General features: G+C 42.9%; 1 protein-coding gene and 1 long non-coding RNA gene across 2 annotated transcripts in view; one reads left to right on the top strand and one right to left on the bottom strand.

Moving 5' to 3' along the window:
• Positions 1-266: 266 nt before the first annotated feature.
• On the bottom strand, positions 267-4277 carry LOC143840158 (uncharacterized). The gene is made up of 2 exons (XR_013232053.1): positions 4144-4277; positions 267-1415 (listed from the first exon to the last, which is right to left on the bottom strand). It is a non-coding gene; the product is annotated as an uncharacterized LOC143840158 (long non-coding RNA).
• A 178-nt stretch (positions 4278-4455) lies between these two features.
• The window catches only part of MXRA5 (matrix remodeling associated 5), a 29027-nt gene continuing 12679 nt past the window's right edge, over positions 4456-20803 (top strand). Inside the window, exons 1-4 of the mRNA XM_077343312.1 lie at positions 4456-5040; positions 13336-13551; positions 17825-17954; positions 19643-20033. Coding sequence (XP_077199427.1) covers positions 13364-13551; positions 17825-17954; positions 19643-20033 — 709 coding nt within the window. The 5' untranslated portion in view covers positions 4456-5040; positions 13336-13363. The remainder of the gene's footprint in view (positions 5041-13335; positions 13552-17824; positions 17955-19642; positions 20034-20803) is intronic.

The raw sequence follows: 20803 nt of genomic DNA on the forward strand, positions 1-20803 counted from the left end.
TAGATCGATTTGAATTCGAATCTTCTTCTATCCCCCCCCCCCATTGAAACAGAAATCAATTAGGAAAGCTCAGAGCAGGGAGGGGAGCCAAGTGCAGCAAGAGTCTCTTTCTTTTCTTGAAGGGGGGGAGGGAGGATTGGAGACAGCAGAGGAGCGGGAATAAATCCAAGAGGCAAATCTCTGCTGAGAAAAGTTAGGATCAATCAAGCATGTTGCAGAGGGAAAATTTAAAGCGCCCAAAATCAAAGTGGAAATTGAATTCAGTGTAGACGGCAGGGATTTATTTGAGCTGGCAGTGGGTAAAAAGCCCCATGCAGACCACACCCAGGTGAGATGGTTGTGGAAAGGACAGCTGGAGAGCAATCGTTGATTACAGTCTTCCAATATGAATGTGCCTGTAACAGTATAATCACAATGGAATAAACCTCTAAGTAAAAGGATCAGCAGAAAGAGAGGAAGAGAGAGAGAGATCAAAAACATGAGTCTGTTGACGGGCTTGGACTTGTCTGTCATAGCAGAGCTTCCTGAGAAAGACTGATACAAAACAGGCTCTGGAATAGTATTAAGAGGAAGTTTCCCAATTCCTCTTTTCCAAAATTGTCCCTGAAATCCAATAGCCTGTTTCTTTTCTCCTTTTCAAGAATTTAGTCTGATTCTAATAAATTCTATTTTGATTAAAATAGAAATCTGATCAAATTTTGATAAAAATAAATATTTAAAGAGAAAAGGGGCAGGAGATAAGGTTCATAATTTCAGTCTTTAATATCTTCCCAGACCTTCCTATACTGCTAGAGCACTATCCTCTACTGTGTAACATAAAGCATAAAACAACTGCAAAGAAAGGTTGAAGTTACAGAAGGGTGCTTTGGTTTCTCCAACAAAGAAATCAGAAAGAAATCTTTCTTTTAAAAAAGAGAAAAAAAAATAAGAAGAATGTCTGTACCTAAAAGGTTGATCTTCAAATGACTGTACATGTCTTGCTGTCCTAAAACAGCCTCAGTAGCAGTAATCCATAATGCAGAGAGGGGCAGAGGAACAGAGAGTGCATTGGCAGAGGAAAAGTTTTTCTACATATTTTGGAAGGAGAGAACCTGACACAGATATCCTGAACTCTTCACTAACAGATATTCATTTTCTAGACGAAGAAGAAAAAAATTTTTTTTTCGGGGGGGGGGGGAAGCTATTTCTTGTTTGCTGGAGCTATAAGTGGTACTTAAACCACAAAATCTATTTAAATTAAAACATAATTCAGAATTAGCAGGCACATCTTTGAAGAATTAGCTGTACTACTCCCGTTACCAAAAATGTGAGAGCCAAGCAGTTCAACACAGTTAAAGATTCTAAGGATGAAAACAAATCTTCAGTCTGGGATGGCTGATGCTCATCTCATAAAATCATTTTCGACATGAACCAACCTGTAATTACAAACAAAGAAAAAAAATCCGATTAATGATGACAATATGGCTGTGATGAATTTTTAAAAATTATTTTCAGATTTTGAAATTGTAAATAAATCTAAAGTAAGTAAATCTAAAAGTTAAATAATAATAATAATTTTTAAAAAATAAGACATATGTTCACATTTGCCCGGCATAATGCATGCCTTAAACTCTTGATCCATCTTCTTTATTGCATTTGGCAAAGTTTTGAGAATAAAACCAATAATTTTGGGGACTGAAGCTTTCTATCTCCTTTCATTATAGAGACAATTTACATCTAAACAATGAATTATAAACTGTACACAGTGAATTCACTGTATGTATGTATGTATGTATGTATGTATATATGTATGTATGTATGTATGTATGTATGTATGTATGTATGTATGTATGTGATTGCATTTATATACCACCCTCCCTTGCAGCTCAAGGAGGTTTACAGAAAATGTTAGACAAGTAGGGCCAGGGATCACTAGCCAGCTAGATTTGGCCCAGTGTAGTGCTCTTTGCGGGGTATAGGCAGTGAGAAAGTCGCTCAGGTATCATGGACCCAAACCGCATAAGGCCTTAAAGGTAAGTACCAAGATCTTAAGCTTGATCCAGGATTCAACCATTGCAGCTATTGGAGTATGGGCTGGATGTGGGCCATCCAAGGTGTTCTTGTGAGAACCCTGGCTGCTGCATTCTGGACCAGTTGTAGTTTCTGTATCAGAGATAAGGGTAGGCCTGTATTGAGGAAGTTGTAGAAATCCAGTCTAGAGGTGATCGTCACATGGATCACTGTGACTAGGTGCTCTGGGGCAGTGGTCCCCAAACTTTATTAGGCTGGGGACTGGCAGGGCATCGGGCCGCGCCCGCGCGGACCTCGCCCACGCTTCGGGCCATGCCCGCGAGCCGCGGGCGCGGCCCGGCCCTGATTGTGGCCGTGGAAGTTTTTTACTGCGGGGGGGGGGGGGGCGGGGAGAGGGAGCCGCGGCCCGGCGCCGGGCCGCAGCCCGCAGGTTGGGGACCACTGCTCTGGGGCACTAGTGGTTTGGTTTGGTGCACGTGGAAGAATGCCAGCTGCTCTACTTTTGCAACCTGTGCCTACATAGGGAGGGAGTAATCTAGGATCACACCCAGATTTCGGGCAGAGTGAGCCACTGACAGCTGTATGTAGTCCAGGTTGGGCAAACGTGCTTCCTTGCCTGGACACTTCCTGTCCAGCCAAAGGACCTCCATCTTTGAAGGGTTGAGCATCAGGTGACTCTGCCTGACCCATCCTGTCACTGTTTCCAGGCATCTGGCCAAAGATTCTGGAGGGTGAATTTGGGCAGGCTTGTACCTTGCAAGCAGGAGGAGACTGACATACTTAAAATATTTATTTACAACAATGTAAACATATACCTACAGCATATATCCCTCCACCAGTCCATCCTTCCTCCCCATGCTTCATATACACTAAGCAATTAATAAATTCCTCTCAATTTTCAGATGGCATGTATGGTTGCCAGGCCAGTTCTAGGTTGGCAAATTCCTGGAGAATTTGGGGAGGGGAGGACCTCTATTATTATTATTATTATTATTATTATTATGTTCCCGCCACTCCCTAAAAGCCTTGTGGCAGGTAACAATAGTCTTAAAACCCCATTAAAACTCCTATTAAAAGACTAAAAAATCCCAACATGACGGAAAATATCCCATTTCCACCCCCACTACCGAAGCGATGGAGAAAATGGAATACCATACAGTATTGCGACGGAGAAAATGTAATACCATACAGTGTACTATCATAATAGCATAATACCATCATCATAATACCATACTGTGCACCCTCCAAAGCTGCCATTTTCACCACAGGGATTGATCTTCGTAGCCTGGAGAATAACTAATTCCAGAGCTCCAGGCTTTATTTGGAGATGGGCTATCCTACCGAGAAGAACTTTTTAATACATACCCTGCTTTTCACTAACCAAAGGAGTCCTAAGGCAGTTTAGAAGCATCTTTCTCTTCCTTGTCCCTCAGCAAACACCCTATGAGGTACATGAGGCTGAGAGAGCTCTAAGAGAACTGTTCTGTAAGAACAGTGTTATGAAAAGACTGGTCCAAGATTACCCAGCTCCACCCAGCTTGCGGAGGAGCGGGGAATTAAACCCATTTGTGCAGATTAATCTGCTGCTCCTTAACCACTAACCCTGACTCTGAACAGAGAATTCACAGTCAAAACAGAAGAGGATATTTTGGTGCCTATGAAAATAAACTCAGGAGTCAAATTACTCACAAGGTGAGAACTATCAACTCCAAAAATATCTCCAACCAGGTTATCACTCAAAATCAAAACCCACAAGGTTGACAGGTATACATCACAATAAAGCAAAGCGAAAATTGGGTGTGGGCTGGAAATGGAAAACAGGTGTGTGTCAGTTTGCACGGGAAGCAATTTGACCCTGGGACGTGAACACTCTGTAACCTTTTAGCAAGAGTCCCCCCCCCCCCCAACACCCCTCCCGCGCCTCCAGAAACTGCAGTTTCCAGCCCAAAGTCTGCATGCCGCAAAAAATTCGCGCAGGCGACTTGGAACCCGCCCCGCCTGTGATTTAAGCGCAGCATTGCACAGCCAGGCGACAGATTCCTAGCACCTGAACCCTTTAGGCGCGAGCGAGCGAGGCGACCTGGGCGAAAAGAAGAAGGCGCCAGGCGAGCGGGCGGAACCCCGAACAGGTACCGTTCTTGGCCGGCCGCTTGCCGCCCCGTCGACCCTCCGGCCCCTCTGGTTGCCCACGTGAGCCCATCACCACGCGGGCCCCGCAAGCCACGCGCGAGCCCCGGCGCGCCAGAATGGCCCCCTGCCGAACAAGGCGCTTCTCGGAGGCCGTCGAGCTGAAGGCGACCTTGGCCAGGCTTCGGCCCCAGCCCCCTTTCGGAGCGCCCTCCTCCCCATTCGCTCCGCTCTCCTCTCGAGCCGCCCACAAAGCCGGGAGGGCCGCCACTCCCGCCTTCTTCAAAACGCGCCGCGCAAGGAGCTGGAGGCGAAGAGAGCGGCGCATGCCTGACACGGGGCACGGCGGGCGTCTTTTTGTCCCGAAAGCGCCTTCATAAAGTCGCACAGCCCGCTCTGTCAGTCCGGACACGAGTTGCCGAGGAGCGGCGTCTGGCTGCGCGTTGCCTCACGCCGCTTTGGTGGCTGCTACTGCTGCAGCTTGGCTTTTAAATAAGAAAGCCTGGATTTACTTCTGGACGGGCGTGGAGACGCGTCGCTTGGATGGATCCCTCAGCTCCCCGGTTAATTTAACTCCCCTCCGCTCCACCCTCATTCCTTCTCTTGATCGTTGTCCCCCCCCCCCCCCCCCGCCTTTCTGGAGCTATGACTCTCCAAAACTGGGTGTTGCAGAAATAATCGGGAAGGAAGAATGGAAAGGCTGGCTTGAACCAAGCACCTTCGGGGGTGGGGGATAAACATTTGCAGCCCTCGCTTGGCGCAAGGGAAGCGACCCGTCCCGGGATATCAGGGAGGTGAAAGAGAGACGTCAGTTGTGTGCATGGGGCGCTAACTCCTCTTCCATTGTCCAAGGAAAGGATGGGCTCCGAGGACCGTTGTGCCTAAGTGACACGCTGCCAAACAGTAGGTATTAATGTTGTCTTTTCGCCTGTCTTGGGGGTTATGCTGTGTCTCTCATTGTTCCCCATAGTTCTTTGGAGGGAGGCTTTCTGTAGACTTTCTTGAACTTAAAAAAGTTGCATTTGCAAATGGGGGTAGGGGGGTCACAGAAGCCCAAAGAATTATTTTTCTTTGCTGAAATGAGAGGAGAGAGCTGCAGAATTCATTGTTTTGGGTTTCTTCTTCTTCCTGTCAGCTTCTTTTGTTGTGTTGGAATGAAAACAGTTGACTGGAAGTTGAGTTTCAGGGGAACCTTCTTTTTTCACTGTAACTGTAATGACTCAGTGAATTAAGGGCATTCTTCTCTAATGGGAAGCATGTGCTGCAAAAAATTAATCTAAATGTGTAAAGCTTAACCAACCCCCGTGTCTCCTAATATTATGCAAAGCACAGTTCAGGCACATCCCTCTGCTGCCCTCAGTGTGGCTGCTGAAATCATCAGCCGCCCTTCTCTTCCTCACCACCTACTCATTCTTTGCTGTCTAGCAAGGAAACCTGAGGCCACCTTGGGGATAAATCCCTGGACTGGATCCCATAGCTCCTTTTCAGACAGAATGCACACAAATGTTGCCAGCACATGGAATAATTTGCAAAGATGCACTGGGGAGGGTTCCACATAGAACCAAATATGAGTGAGTAGGGGTTTCATTTCAGTTCTCTTAGCCAGAGTTACAGGCTCATTTACTTTATGTTGTTATTCTGCAGAGTTTGTATAGCTCTTTAGAATATTCAGAGCCCTTCATGTGTATGATCACAGCAATCCTTCAGTCTCAGTCCATCCCATAGAGGGCAGTGAACCACAGTGTAATTCTTCAGGTGATGTTAAAACTCATTATGACCCTTGTGAGTCTCTCCTCACGCATTCGTTCTTTTAAGCTCCAGGCATTTTGTTAGGGGGAATTTAAGCCGGGCTGCCATTTGTTATATTCATTATTAATCAGGACAGACAGTTGAAACCATACACCTGTCAACAAAAGCGAGCACATAATGAAGGTGAACTTGTCTATACCAAGAAAATCCACATTGTATATATATCTTTATGACATGTGCATGCTGCTTAGCGTTTGGCATGCATCCAAAGGGACATTTTCTAGTAACATATTTCTGGATCTCCTGCTACCAAGAAACAGCATTGCACACAGCTGCTTTTTTGGAGCTATTGTTTTGATGCATGCTATTTTGAAATGCGGTGATGCCCTTTGGTCTTGTTGTTATAAATGACAGAGAAAGGAGACCTTTGGTGTGTTATATAAGTGCCAGCAAGATTTCTTTCTGTACTTTTCCCATTCAGGCACCATCATTAGGTCTTTGCATAAACAACTTTTCAAAAGGGGGATTAAAAAAAATTGGAAAAGGTTATTTCTATTGTTTTGAAATATCTTGATCAAACACCTTGCTGCTACTTGGCTTTTGTCTGGTTCTACCAGGGTTATGGACTTAGAAGAGACCAAAGGTATTCTAGTCCTGCTCATCTAGTCTCTATGGATCCTGACTCTTTGGTCAGGAGCTTGGGAGAAATGTTTGTTTATATTATGTGTAATTCTTTACCAGAGCCTCTTGTGGCACAGAGTGGTAAGGCAGCAGTCATGCAGTCTGAAAGCTCTGCCCATGAGGCTGGGAGTTCGATTCCAGCAGCTGGCTCAAGGTTGACTCTGCCTTCCATCCTTCCGAGGTTGGTAAAATGAGTACCCAGCTTGCTGGGGGGGTAAACAGTAATGACTGGGGAAGGCACTGGCAAACCATCCCATATTGAGTCTGCCATGAAAACGCTGGAGAGCGTCATCCCGAGGGTCAGACATGACCTGGTGCTTGCACAGGGGGATACCTTTACCTTTTAAGAGCCTCTTGTGGCACAGAATGGTAAGGCAGCAGACATGCAGTCTGAAAGCTCTGACCGTGAGGCTGGGAGTTCAATCCCAGCAGCCAGCTCAAGGTTGACTCAGCCTTCCATCCTTCCGAGGTCGGTAAAATGAGTACCCAGTTTGCTGGGGGGTAAACGGTAATGACCGGGGAAGGCACTGGCAAACCACCCCGTATTGTCTGCCATAAAAACGCTGGAGGGCGTCACCCCAAGGGTCAGACATGACCTAGTGCTTGCACAGGGGATACCTTTACCTTGGTGTTCATGGGCTTTTTTTGGGAGGGGGGATAAACCACATATATGCTGCCTTTCAACTATAAAGTCTGTCAAGGCAGTTAACAGAAGTTAAAATCTTGTGAAGTGCAAATTCAAAACATAATAGAAAAAACAAATGAGTAAAATCTTGCAATAAACTACAGGCAGGTGTTAAAAAGTTAGTGAATAGAAAGGTAGACTTGTGATTAAAAGCACATGAGTGAATGGTACAAAGTTCACTGAATTGGTGGGAAAGGAATTCCAAAGTCAGGCTACCTCCACAGAAAAGTCTTTGTCTTGGATCCTATGGAAAATTTCTCTTTACAGAAGGGGGTACAATTTTTGCTGACTTTCTCCTTTACATTGCAGGCCCCAATTCCTCTCATGCTGTTTCTGAGAATCCCTTTACCCCCAGGAATATCAGTTTAGGGATAATTTGGGGCTGTAGCAGGAAATCCTTCAGTCAGCAGAGAGTTACTACAGAGTCCAAGTTCCAACCTTCATCTAGTTTTCTATTTTTGCTTTATTCCCAGGAACAATTTGGGCAGTAGGTTAGGATAAGAGATGTGAGTTAGCCAAAAGATTCCTAGTGAGCTTCATAACCAAGAAAGAACCCGAACCTGGATCTCTCCAACCTAAGCCTATACTCTGTCCACGGTACCTAGTGTTTTACATAGCTTCCTCACCCTGCCAGTGACAGGATTGGAGTACAAGTTTTCATCATACTAGAGTGGAGCTCATTCACTGATATGCCCTTCTGAATCCATTGCAGTCAGTGGGTTTAGAAGTATATAGCTGTATTTAGGATTATACTAGATTCAGGTGGGTAGCTGTGTTTGTCTGATGCAGCAGAGCAAAGTTTGAGTCCAGTAGTGCCTTTAAGATCAACACGGTTTTATTCAAGATATAAGCTTTAGTATACACTCTTCTCCAGATTCCACCATGAGTCTGTCAATAAAACATGTGCATGTCCCACAGATTTCAGAAAGATGTACATGTTCTTAATGGACAGCAATCGTGATGTACAGGTCAGAGTGTCAGGCCAGGATGGGGATATTCAGGTTCAAGCCCCAACTTGATCAAGGAGCTTTTTGGCTGACTTCAAGCTGGTCTTCATCTTGCACCCTAACCTTCCTCATGCTTGCTGCTATTAAACACAAAATTAATATATGTGCATTATACTTAATAGTGGTAGCCTTGTTAGTCTGTAGTAGCAAGACAAAAGTTGAGTCCAGTAGCTAAAATAACAAGATTTTCCAACTTTTCTGAGTCAAAGTCCACTCTGTCAGATGCAAATAAGAATGAAGATCCATTAACCCTTATACCCAGGTCAGAAGGTGCCAGATATATGTTGAAAGCATATGGGAAATATGCATAGAGGTGGAAAATGCAGAAAATTAGCATCAAGTGATGAGAAGAGGATCCTGCTTCCGTATTCAGCCCTGGATAGACTATTGTCCTGAACCTGTTAATGAATCTTAGTTCAGGAAAGGGAAGCTGATGTTGTATCAGAAATTATCAGCAACAGACGTCCCTGCCCCCATTACAGATGCTAATTTTCTGCATTTTCTCCCTCTGTTCATGTCTCCTAGTTCTAAGAAAGCTGATTATGTTTTGCATTGTAACTCTGCGTCCTGCAGCCAACTGGCCCTTCTTTGCAATACTGCTCCCAGTTTCTGGCCTGGATGTAAGGGCTGATGAATCTTCATTCCTGTTTGTATCAAGGCAAAATGAGTTTTGACTCATTAAAGCTTCTTCTCTGGAAAATGTTGGTCCTTTAAGGTGCTACTGGATTCAGATGTTGTACATTATACTTGAAATGGGTTATGTAAGACTTAATAGCCCTTTCCAGTTTATTATTAAGGAAAACCCTTCTGCCAAAATGTTATTCTTTCTATTGGGCTGCCTAGTCCTTCACATTTATAACACATCCGTTTCAGAGTAATAAAGCCTTCCAGCCTTCTGAGTAAAGCCTTCCAGCTTTCTAAGAGCCATTGTTTTGTAGTTAGCTGTGTATGTTCTGGCATGCGAACTACCTACAGGAGGGGAAGACAATGTGAAGACATAATGTGCTTCCCATTGCTATAGATCAAAACTCTTACTGTGCATAATTTGCACTTAGAAAGAAGAACAGGATTTTGAATAGCAAGTATTCTTTTGATCTTGCAACTTCTGTTTGGCACTCAGGAACAGTTCTGAGAGCAGAAGTAGATATTTATTTGTTATCCACAGGAAAGAAAATAAGTAAATATTTAAATATGCCAACTTTTCTTAAAGGGATACCTAATTAAGCACGTGGTTTTCAAACATTTCACAGAGTTATTTTTAAAAGAAGGAACAGTTTGCTTACTAATTTGGCTGCAGATATTTCAGAAGGACCTTCAGCCTGACCAGCCTTTTTACTGGGATATAATAGCTTGCATATGAGGGTGATAGGAAAAGAATGACAGCCTTATTGCTTGCATATTTAAGGATAGATCTCTACACAAAGAAATAGCTTTGTGAAGACTAATGGCTCTGTTCTCTGAGCTGTTATGTAGAATAAGTGGCTTCTAAGGTCGAACTGATGGTGAGTTTGGCAATTTGTCCTATTGCCAAACCATTTGGAGCAAAGAGATGATATATACCACTTGTGCTTCTCTCTGACCTTAAAAAGAGGATTATTGTCCATGTGCAAACCAGATCAGGGATGATATAGCAGAATTATAAGGGGAATGGAAAACACATTGAGCATGATTCAAGACAAGTCCCAGGAGACCAAACAGATGAATCCCAAAAAGTTCTATGCACAGCAAAGGGACTCTCTTCAGGCCCTACTGAACAGCCTGTCAAAATTCTTATCATCCTGCCATTGAGCAAATGTGACCCTCCCCCTCATCAAGGCCATGTTGCCCTTACTCCACCATGTCCTTTCCTGCAGTGGAGGACCTGCAGGGCCTCAGATAAGATAGGAGAGGGGTTGTGCTGCCTCCATCTCCTCATCTTCCACCTTCTCTTCCCTCTACCCTCTGCTCTTATACATCGAGTAGGGGTAGGGATATTCCATGCCCATGTTCTATTATCTAATGAAGATCCTCTTTAAATGGGCCACCTTACCAATCCCCTCTCCTGGCTTGTTCCTTCTATCCACCTTCTTACCCAAAAGTCTCCTGGAGCCCTGTCAACAACTGTCTCCTTGGTTGCTCCCTGTCCCAAGCAGGGCTGGATGATATGACTGGCTCCACCTGGCAGCCAAGCACTGTTACTGAACCTAGAGCCTGCAGCCCTGCCCTGCCTGTTCTGGGCTTGTCCTAGTTGACTGCTGCGAATGCTACTTGTCTTAGGCTAATTGTCTTAAACTTGTCTTAGGCTCATTTAAGACTGGGGAATATTATGCTGCAGGACATCAAAACTGCTACTATACTGAAGCCAGAGAACTTCAGTGTATGCTTGCAAGTGTGCTTACATTGCAGTGCACAGAGGGAGGCATGAGAGCTATTTCTGATGTTCCAATGAGGAAGAGAGAGCCAGAGCTGTCCTCCTGCTTCTAGCCTATGGGGTCTTTATTGAAATATATACCAACCTGAAGAAGTAGTAGTAGACTGGATGGGAGCTATCTTAGCATTTAATGATGATTTTATTGATATGATGCTTCTGTGTATCCTGGTTCTTTCCCTTCGCTGCATACTTAAAAGATTATATTTTATGGGTTTCTTTGGAAGCAATTTTTGGATATGTTGCATTCCCTCTATCTACCCATTTATGCATTTTTATCCCACAGATGTCTTTAAGGACCTCAGGGAAGCAGTCATTGCTCTCCCATTCCACAGCTGAATGAGGTTGTTAAGGTTGTGAAGCAATGTGATTAGCTCATGGTTATAGGATCTGAATTTGATCTCTAGGATCCTACTCCAGTCACTACATCAGGGGTAGTCAAACTGCAGCCCTCCAGATGTCCATGGACTACAATTCCCAGGAGCCCTTGCCAGCATTCGCCGCAGTTTGACTACCCCTGCACTACATTGAACAATTTCAGTACCATAACCATTGTACCTGTACAATTTAGATTAGAATAAATGGTTCTTCAGTTTTTAAAAGGGTATGCTTCCATGAAAAATATTTATAAGGCACATTTTATCCAAGCAGTGTAATGTTTTCTCTTGAGAGTTTGCAGAATTACACCACTGTATTTTAATATTGGTATTAAGGGACTTCTTTTTCTATTAAACACTTAAATGCATTTTTGGAACCTGAGATAAATCTGTTGAGTTCACATTGAAATTAAGAACAATTGTAGATATGTCACAACTTGAAATATAATCCTGAATATTTATTTAGATGTCTTGAACAGTATTTAGATGACTGAAGTAATATTTCACTGATGAGAACATTTATTCTCAGGTTTCAGCAAATGCCCTTAGCAATGCTAGATGGCAGATACATAAATATTTCATTTAATTTGTAGCACTCCAACTGTTTGGAAACTGAAATACAGAAAATTATTTATTATTAGGCAAAAAGCATGCTGCAGTTTAAAAGGCAGTGGACGCTAGTGGGGGAATGGTTGGGGGGGTTGGGAGGTGGCGGGTGCGTGAGGAAGCCGGTTCCATGAAGCACAGAGAGCCTCCTGCTCCTTGCTCCTTAAAGTATGAAGGCAGCGGTGCGAGCATGTGGCAGCCTTGGGTCTGGTGGTCCTTGTCCTGACTGCCACTGCTGCCTCACTGCTACCACTGCCCTCGCTGCTACTCCCACCAGCCTTACTGCTGGCCGAGTGGAGCAGTGGGCAGGGCTGCACAGTCCGAGCTGCTCCGTGGCCTGGAAATGTCTGGCCGCAAGGCTGGTATTGCACCTCACAGCCATCTCCAGGGGTTGGGAACTCAAAGGACCAGCCCAATCTGGGTGAGCCCAGCTTTGCTGGGTGCACCTGAATTGGCCTGTGGAGCTGGAAGCAGTGTCTGGACATTTGGACATGTCCCAGACACCACTCAACCCTTAGTGACTCTTCTTCAATATGACCCATTATGCACGGGGGTTTTAGCGCACATTCGGGGTGGAATGGCGGCGACTAAAATCACCGATAACGCACGGAGCCGGCTGCAACTGGCCGCAGCTTCGGTGCATGCCGCCGAAAAAGCCGCATCAGTGAAACGCGGAAGAAAGTGCAGCTTCCGGGTGACCGGGGCGCAACCAGAAGCGGCGCCCAGATCGGCGCGTGCATAATCGGTTACTCTGGGTTTTGCCGCCGTCGCGCCCCGCCTCGTGTATAACCGGTATGCGTCGCGTCTTCCCCCTCCACGTTTTCCATGTGACCCGAAATCGCCGTTTCGGCGGCCGTGCATAATGGGCCTATTAGAGAGCTACTACTGGTTAAGATATATTTGAATCTCTGAAAATAAGCAGACTGAATTCCTACCCTACAACTCAAGAGATACGGAACTTCTTCAAATGCATGGAAAGTGTGTATTTTTTCCTTATGAGTATTAATAAGAGACAGAAAATTACAATAGTTATTTTGACTCTGGCCAAGAAGTGGTGAAAATGTTTGGACACTATGCAATAGGCAAAGAAGGTTTAGGCACTATGAGATAGATTGTTACTTGGAAACATTAATGTTCATTATGTGATGTGTTTTGGTGCTTAATTGGGGGTTATTGGGAGAGGTCACACTTTTATCATAGGATTGTACTGTAAACAACCAGAAAAGAGGTAATTTTTATATGTGACTATAGCCATAACACAGTGATTAAAACAAAAAAGAAGATGCATATCTATACAACTAAGTATCTGCTTTATTGTTTCCTATCATTGTACTACACATATAAAACCTTACCTAACTGCTTATTCGCAGTGAAATCCTTATGTATATTTAGAAATAAATCCTACTGAGTTCACTTGGACTTACTCATTAATAAATGTGTACTGGATTTCAGTATCAAATGGTTATAGATATATTTTCAAGCAAAGACTTGGAAACTGACTCCAAAGAGGTTAAGTCGGTAAGTGACAGGAGCTTCTCTAACACAATGTTAAGTGCATATTATTTAGCCTTAATGTTCATGACCACTTACATTAATGGTGTAGTTGAATTAAGTCATATCTAAGTTGCCGTGCTGTATGTATGTTTGTATAGCAATTAATATTATTTTCTTTTGCAAATGAAATAGATACAGCAAAACGAAGAAATTTGAAAAGATGCTAAAGAAACCACATTTGGGGGCACTATCCGTGGTGCTGATCCTCTCTCTGGGGTTTCCAGAAATCACACTTACATGTCCTCACCCATGTGCCTGTTACGTTCCTACTGAAGTTCATTGTACATTTCGGTCCTTAGTAGCTGTTCCAACAAGAATCTCGAAACATGTGGAACGAATCAATTTGGGGTTTGTATGGCAACTTTATTGTAGTATTTTACATTATTTGAGTATAATTCTATAGCAGTCTTCCCACATGTTGTAGATAGTTGAAGAATTATGCATCACTATAGAATAGAATTGCAAATTGATACTTCTAATGTACAAATCAAAAGTTTAGTATAAAGAGGAATACTAATGAAACTAGGGCTGTAATCCTTGTGTTCAATTAGCATTTATGATGAGACTGTTATATGCTCTCAGATCTCTCTCACTTCTGCCTTTAATCCATTATTAAAAGGACAAGCCAACATAGAATGTTCATTATGTGCATTTTTTTCTCCATTTGCCTGACAACTGTCTTCTGCCCACATGCTTCTCATTGCAATTTCAAAATGAAAAAAAAATTGTTACAGGCAATAGAATCGCCATCAACAAATACCATAACTTGCACATACTGTCTTACCTGCCACTTCTAAGATTCTATAATTCAGGGGTAGTCAAACTGCGGCCCTCCAGATGTCCATGGACTTCAATTCCCATGAGCCCCTGCCAGCATTTGCTGGCAGGGGCTCATGGGAATTGTAGTCCTTGGACATATCGAGGGCCGCAGTTTGACTACCCCTCTTCTATATGAACATATGCCCACTTCTTGTTCTTACCATATCTACATTGACCTTTGGAGTTTAGATTTTGTCTTTTCTTTCTCTTCACATGTCTATACTCACTATCATACTTACATTGTTTGCTCCATTGGAGTTTAGTATTTTCAAGTAATCTATATCTTACCACCACCTCCTATATTTCTGTTTCTTCTCTATAACTTTTCTGCAATCTCTACTCAGCAATAGTCAGTTGTTGTTTTAGCTCCATCTTAGTCACCAACACTGCTAATTGCAGTTAGTCTAAGCCCATTGTCTTCAAGAAACATAGAACAGTACAAATCACTCAGATGACATGCTGCATATATACCTATCTTCAACAGCCCCTTTTGAGTATTCCAGTCTATAACAATATGATATTTTGTTATAATGCTAATTTTGATGCTCATCTAGTGTGTCATCCTGTAATGACTCAAGCTTGACAGCATAGGAGAAGACTACTTTGGGCCCTGCTACAGCAAATTTTATGAAGTGTTCTAGGAAAGGTGGTACAGAGGTGGCTAAGGCTTTTTGTTTTTTTCACTCCACAGGAAATTAAAGTGTTCAGTTGCTGTCATTCAAAATACTTTCATGTTCTTTTTGGTATTTTCCAATGATAAGAAAATACTCAATTCCTTTTCTGCTTGAGAAGAGATGGCATTTGAAGTAGGTTATGGTTTATTTCAGAAAGGAAAAGAAATCCCCAAATTGAAAGCGCATAGCAACATTGAGAGTCCATTTATTGTGAATTGGTGGTACTTTGCCAAAAAACAACTGATTTTTTTTTCCAGACCAGGAAACCTAATTCATTAGTTTATATCCACAAAAGACTTCAGGGAAATGAGCAATTGATGCCCTTGATATATTTAAGAAGAAAGAATTTCCTCTTCTCAAAATGTGAAGGCATGGCTGTTATGCAGTATTTAGAAAGGGAGTCTTCTATGGATGACATGATAATTTAAGATAAATTTTAGCAATGAAAGATGGATTTTACTGAGAAAGACCACAGGTTCATCTGGTCTTCCACTATTCTGTCTCTGACAATATCCAGGCCTGCCTTGGGAGCATATAACAAAAATAAAAGAGCAATCTAGTCACAGCCAATTACTTTTAGCTTTTGGCAGTATAAGACTGTCTATGGATCTCCCACACCCAGTGCTCTGATATGGCAGGAAGTAAGAGGAAATGTTTTCAGAGCCATAACATAAGAACTTCCTGCTCTGTCAACATATCAAGACTTATGCCGATTCTAATAGATCAGAAGCCTCTGCCATTTGGATCCACATACTTAAGCCTGGCACTAGAGTCAGACACAGCTTCCATTAAGCCAAGAAGGCCAGGTCCTAGAATCAAGACAAATTTTCCTTACATCACCCAAAGTGTGCTTACCTTATCATGTGACCTTTGTTAACCTAACACTATTCCACTGGCTACACTCCGAGGCAGCTGATTATCCTGGAGTACCTGTCTTCGGTTAGAGCAGGCTTTCTCAACCAGGGCTTTGTGAAACCCAGGGGTTTCTTGATGGCCCTGGAAGGATTTCCTGAATGTATGGCAGTTAATTAATTTGTATTACATTTTTAAAAATGTGTTAAACATGTAGTGGGTGATATGACCATATATAGTCCTGTCGACTTGCCCCCTCTCCCAAAATGGCCAATGATGGGCCTGGAGGGGGTCGGAAGGAGAGGTGCTATGTGTTCCAATCATATTCTGCACAATTGCACCACTTCTGGAGTTTCTCAGTGGTAAAAAGTTGAGAAAGGCTGGGTTAGAGCTTAGCGGTAGTTCACTATCTGAGACCTTCATGTTGTCTTGCATAATCTGATGTGCCTTTGAGTCCTGATTTTCAGAGTGTAGGTAGGTGTATTCATGTGGTTCTGCTACAGAAAGTCCCTCCACTCTAAGAAAATGTCAGCCAATGAGTGGTTCTTCCACTTAAGTTAGAGGAAGACAGTTTAGGCAGGAGGAAGTCTTCAGACTTCATTTAGTAGATCGGTAAGGCAGAGACTAGTTGGTTAATTGCCATGCAGGGGAATACTTTTACGCCAAAGAAACCAACAAACACTTAATGGCATTAAACAGGCCACAACTTTTTATTGAACAATAGAGCGTTGACCAGCATGGGGGAGAACAGAACCAGCCCTCTTGTGGTCCCCTGGCCACAAGGCAGCCACACGGTACTTCATCAGGTATGCACGAGGCCCTCCAACACCCCACTGGGCTCCCCGTGCCCCCAATACCCTGATGGATAGAACGGGGAGGTGACCACCTTTTGGGAACCCATTGAGGCATGAACCTCTGCCGGGTTCTGGGCCACCCGGAAATGCGGATCTGCCATCCCAGCTCATCCTCCATGAGTGATGGCCTCCCGGCACCGCTTACCCACAGCCTCTTACGGAGGCCCCCCACAAAAGCATGCCAGCACGCAGGCTGGGATTGCTTGCCAATGGTTCCTCCCCCATGCCCAAAACCCACCAGTTGTGACAATAAAGATTTAACAATATTCCAAAAACATATGCATATATATATGTAATTTTTTAAACATTTTCTTTTGTTATTTTTTAACCTTAAAATGCTGGCACAGTACCAGAAAAAACTCCCTTTCCTCTTGACCCAAGAGGGTGGGCAATCGCGGTGGCAGAGAAGCGGGAAAGAGGCAGAAGCCTCTCAGCCGCTTCCCAAATAAGGCGCGGGCAGAGGAGGCTGGGAAGAGCCGAAACGGCCCCCTCCTTCCCCAGCCGTCCTCCGCTACGCTGCCGGACGCTGCCCCAGGGCTCGTTGGGACTTGCAGTCCCTGCCCTGCCTTTTCTTCGTTGAGGGCTTCCCCATGATGGCAAACGTGCCCGGGATAAGTCCCATTCGCCATTTTTAAAAAACTAATTTTTTAAAAACTAGTAGTTTCTGTCCGTCCAGTTTCCTGTCATTGTATTTTTTTCAGTATCAGAAAGAGTGACCTGTAATGCAGCTTGGGTAATTTGCAGATGTATTTAAACATGATTAATCTATCTCAAATTAAATAATTGCATATAAATTGTGCAGACCTAATTTGTTACATGCATTATAAATTATAATAATTGTTACATTTTAATAAGATCATATCCCTAGTTTCTAGACCCATGCATTTGTAATTGGAACACCAGAGACTTATCTTAACAATTTAATATGTAATTGCATACTCTATCTGCAAATTTAACAATTTAGCTAGTAGCTGTGGTTTTCTGCTTCTAGAAATGACTTGGCTGGGATCCATTTTTAAATGCCCTCTTCACAAATCCTTATTCATTTAATGTTACATGTTTTGCTGGGACTCTTGTAGGTCTAATGTTTTGCCAAGCTCCATATCATCATCGCATGGCTTCTTGCCACTAATATCCCCAATCCAATTGGGGGGGGGGTTGCCTATTCTAATTGGCATTGCCAGTTTAAACACTTAAATTGTGATTAGTATTTTTTAATGGCTAAAGAAGCAGAAAATTTACTTCAGAAATCATATGTGAAAATAACCATAAATCATGCATGTCCTTGTTAGAATGTTTCATTAACTGTGCCAAATTAAGTGGATAATTTAAGAGCAAACCAAAGTTACCTAAAATACCAGGTTTTCACAGCATGCAGCTGTTATTCATTACAAAACGTAACTAAATGTATTTTCTTCCCAGGTTTAACAGTATACAGACTATAGCTGAAAACTCATTTGCAGGACTTATGAAACTAGAACTTCTCATGATCCATGGGAATGACATCCAAAATATACCTAATGGGGCCTTAAAAGATCTGTCATCTTTACAGGTAGAGTCAATGTGTTTCCTTTAGAATAACAGTTATAGTTTTCTACTTCATTAGTTCCCAACCTTTTTGTTTGGGAATCCATTAGTTCAAATGTACTTGGTTCGGTGATCCATTGATTTGTTGTCACATGACTGTAGGATTTTGGCAGCCATTGTTTTCATGTGTTTTAGCATCACTTCTGCATCCCTTTCAGAACCCCATGTATGTGGGCATAGAATTGCCTTGTAAGTAAGCCCCATTGAATTAAATATGATTTACTCTAGAGAAAACATACAGATAGAGACAGGGTAGAGGATTTGACCTGTTCCTTATCTGGACATATAGTGCCAGGGTCCCAGACCCTTCCATACAACTTCCTTCTGCTCTAAAGGAGAGATTGAGAAAGAGGTTGAAGTTACTTGGGTTGATCCTTATGCAAGGAAAGCTTCAGATTCTTTTTTCTTTTTCATTTCATTGGCTTTTAGACAAAACAAGTGGGAATCCGTCATAGTCATGTGGGGTCCACCCCCCCCCTTTAAGTTTATTCCACCCTCGAGTCTCTGCCAGCTAAGAGAGGCAAGAAATCCCCCCACAGGTATTGTGGCTCAGCCCCCCATGGTTGCAGCCACTGCCTTTGGAGAGCCCATGTGGTTCCAGTCCTCTGATGCTGTGTCCATGACAATTCCTGAAGCCCCTCCACCCTCAACGCTTCTGCTGCCAGACCACTGCTGCCCCAATTTTGAAGAAAGATCTGTTTAGAGTCCAAATAGCACTGACCTGTGGATTTAGCTATTTGCAGATGGGTCAATTGGGGGCTAATAGTATATAGGTAATATAGCAGTAATTGAAATATGTGAGAAAAAAGAACATTCGGTACTACGTTCTTTTCTCTTACAATGCTCTTTTAGAATTTAAGATGCCTCCCCCTCACCTTGGCTATTTCAGTTAGGTTCAATGGCAGATTTATGTTTTGAGGAAATGTATCTGTTTCCAAATGTCAAGTGCCTTTTGTTTTCTTCAGCTGATCAGCTCAGACCAATATATTCCATCCAGAGTCCCATTCAGGTACATTCTGCTTCTGCTAATGGCTGATGTGAGGGAAGAAACAAAGCTGTATGAAATGCAGGCCTGGGGAGCACATCAAATACATCCTTCTTGAATTAAAAATAATATGGTCTGATATGAGAGGATGGTACAAGGCAATCATTCTGTTTCAATAGCAGGTGTACCACACTGATCATGAACCCTACCCAATGACATTATTTATCATGTGGCATGTGTGCAGTATAGTCAGGAGATACGTGTTATTTCTTAGCGACTCACTACTAGGAAATCTTTACAGATTATAATACTTTCGTGAGAGTGTTTTTTGTTGGGCAGGCCCATTAGATGTTATAGAAACACTGGCCCCAACCAAGAACTTGGCAGAAGAGCTCCATCTTACAGGCCCTGTGGAACTAGAGCTGCTCTGCCTCTCCTCAGGGAGCTCATTCCATCAAGTAGGGGCCAAGACTGAAAATGTCCTGGCCCTGGTTAAGCCTTAGTGAAATCAGTGGGACAAGTTGGATGCACCTGTCTTAAATCCTTTGGATTTCAACAGAACTTGATAGTGTAATGAACTTTCTCTGAGTCAGAGGTAGTGCATTTCCGGTATTGTGTTCTGTTTTTCTGAAATATTATCTCACTGTTTACTTTCCTCTATCATTTAGGTATTCAAAATAAGCTACAACAAGTTGCAAGTTTTAACTGGTCAGACACTTCAAGGGCTTTCCAGCCTAATGAGACTGCATGTGGACCACAACCGAATTGAATTCATTCATCCAAATGCTTTTAATGGATTAACTTCCCTACGACTTCTCCATTTGGAAGGAAATTTACTTCAGCAACTTCACCCCAACACATTTTCCACATTTATCGTCCTTGATTATTTCAAGATCTCAACGATAAAGCACCTCTATTTGTCTGAAAATGCTATTCGAACACTGCCTGTGGGTCTTTTTCAAAAAATGCCACTCCTAGAGAACATTTATCTTCATGGGAACCCCTGGTCCTGTGACTGCAGGTTAAGATGGCTCCTTGAGTGGAATAAAAAGTCTCCAGGTAAGAGTCTTTTAGAAAGGAAACTAGAAAAGTTACCCCAACAGAAGTTTGCACATATATTTTGTATTCCTTTGTCATGGGCACTCAAGTTTTGGTTTATTTATTGATTAAACTTATAGATTCTTTCTATAATTTAGCACAGAGTAAACAATACAACAGCAAAATAGTTCCATATATGAAATAGAATATTTAAACTGATTCTGTGATTTATCAAATGCTTTTTTTTCCAGAGGGGGGGGCGAGGTTGATTGACAAAGGACATGGATCTGAGGCATTCCTGAATGACATGTGTCAGACAATACTAAGATGGTTAGCATCTAATGAAGGCCCATCTAGGCTTTCTGATAAGAGTTTGATTTCTTACCTGAACCCCTTTTGTTCATAAACATTTGGTTAGGGTGGACCACGTTCCCTTTGAGTTCTGGATTTCAATGTATCATCTGGGTGTCTGTTTTTCTTGATATCTGACTCTAAGAGAGTTGCAGATTTGTCAGAAAACTATGTAACATACCATGCCAGACAGAAGGCTGGTTTCTATATCATTTCCTTGGGTCAGTGACTGAGTCCAGTCATTTTCTTATCAGCATAAATACAAACTGCTCTCCATATCCCTGAGCTATGACTATGACTTGTGTGAAATGCATGTAGACAAAATAAAAATTTGCCCAGGCATCATGGTCAACTCAAGAGGGTGGGATTTTTTTGCATGCTCGGGCAGAGGGAAGCTCTTGTGTAGAGCTAATGTAATGCAGTAGTTAAAGAGTCAGGCT

The sequence above is a fragment of the Paroedura picta genome, chromosome 6 (assembly GCF_049243985.1).
Source record: "Paroedura picta isolate Pp20150507F chromosome 6, Ppicta_v3.0, whole genome shotgun sequence".
Lineage (NCBI taxonomy): Eukaryota > Metazoa > Chordata > Lepidosauria > Squamata > Gekkonidae > Paroedura > Paroedura picta.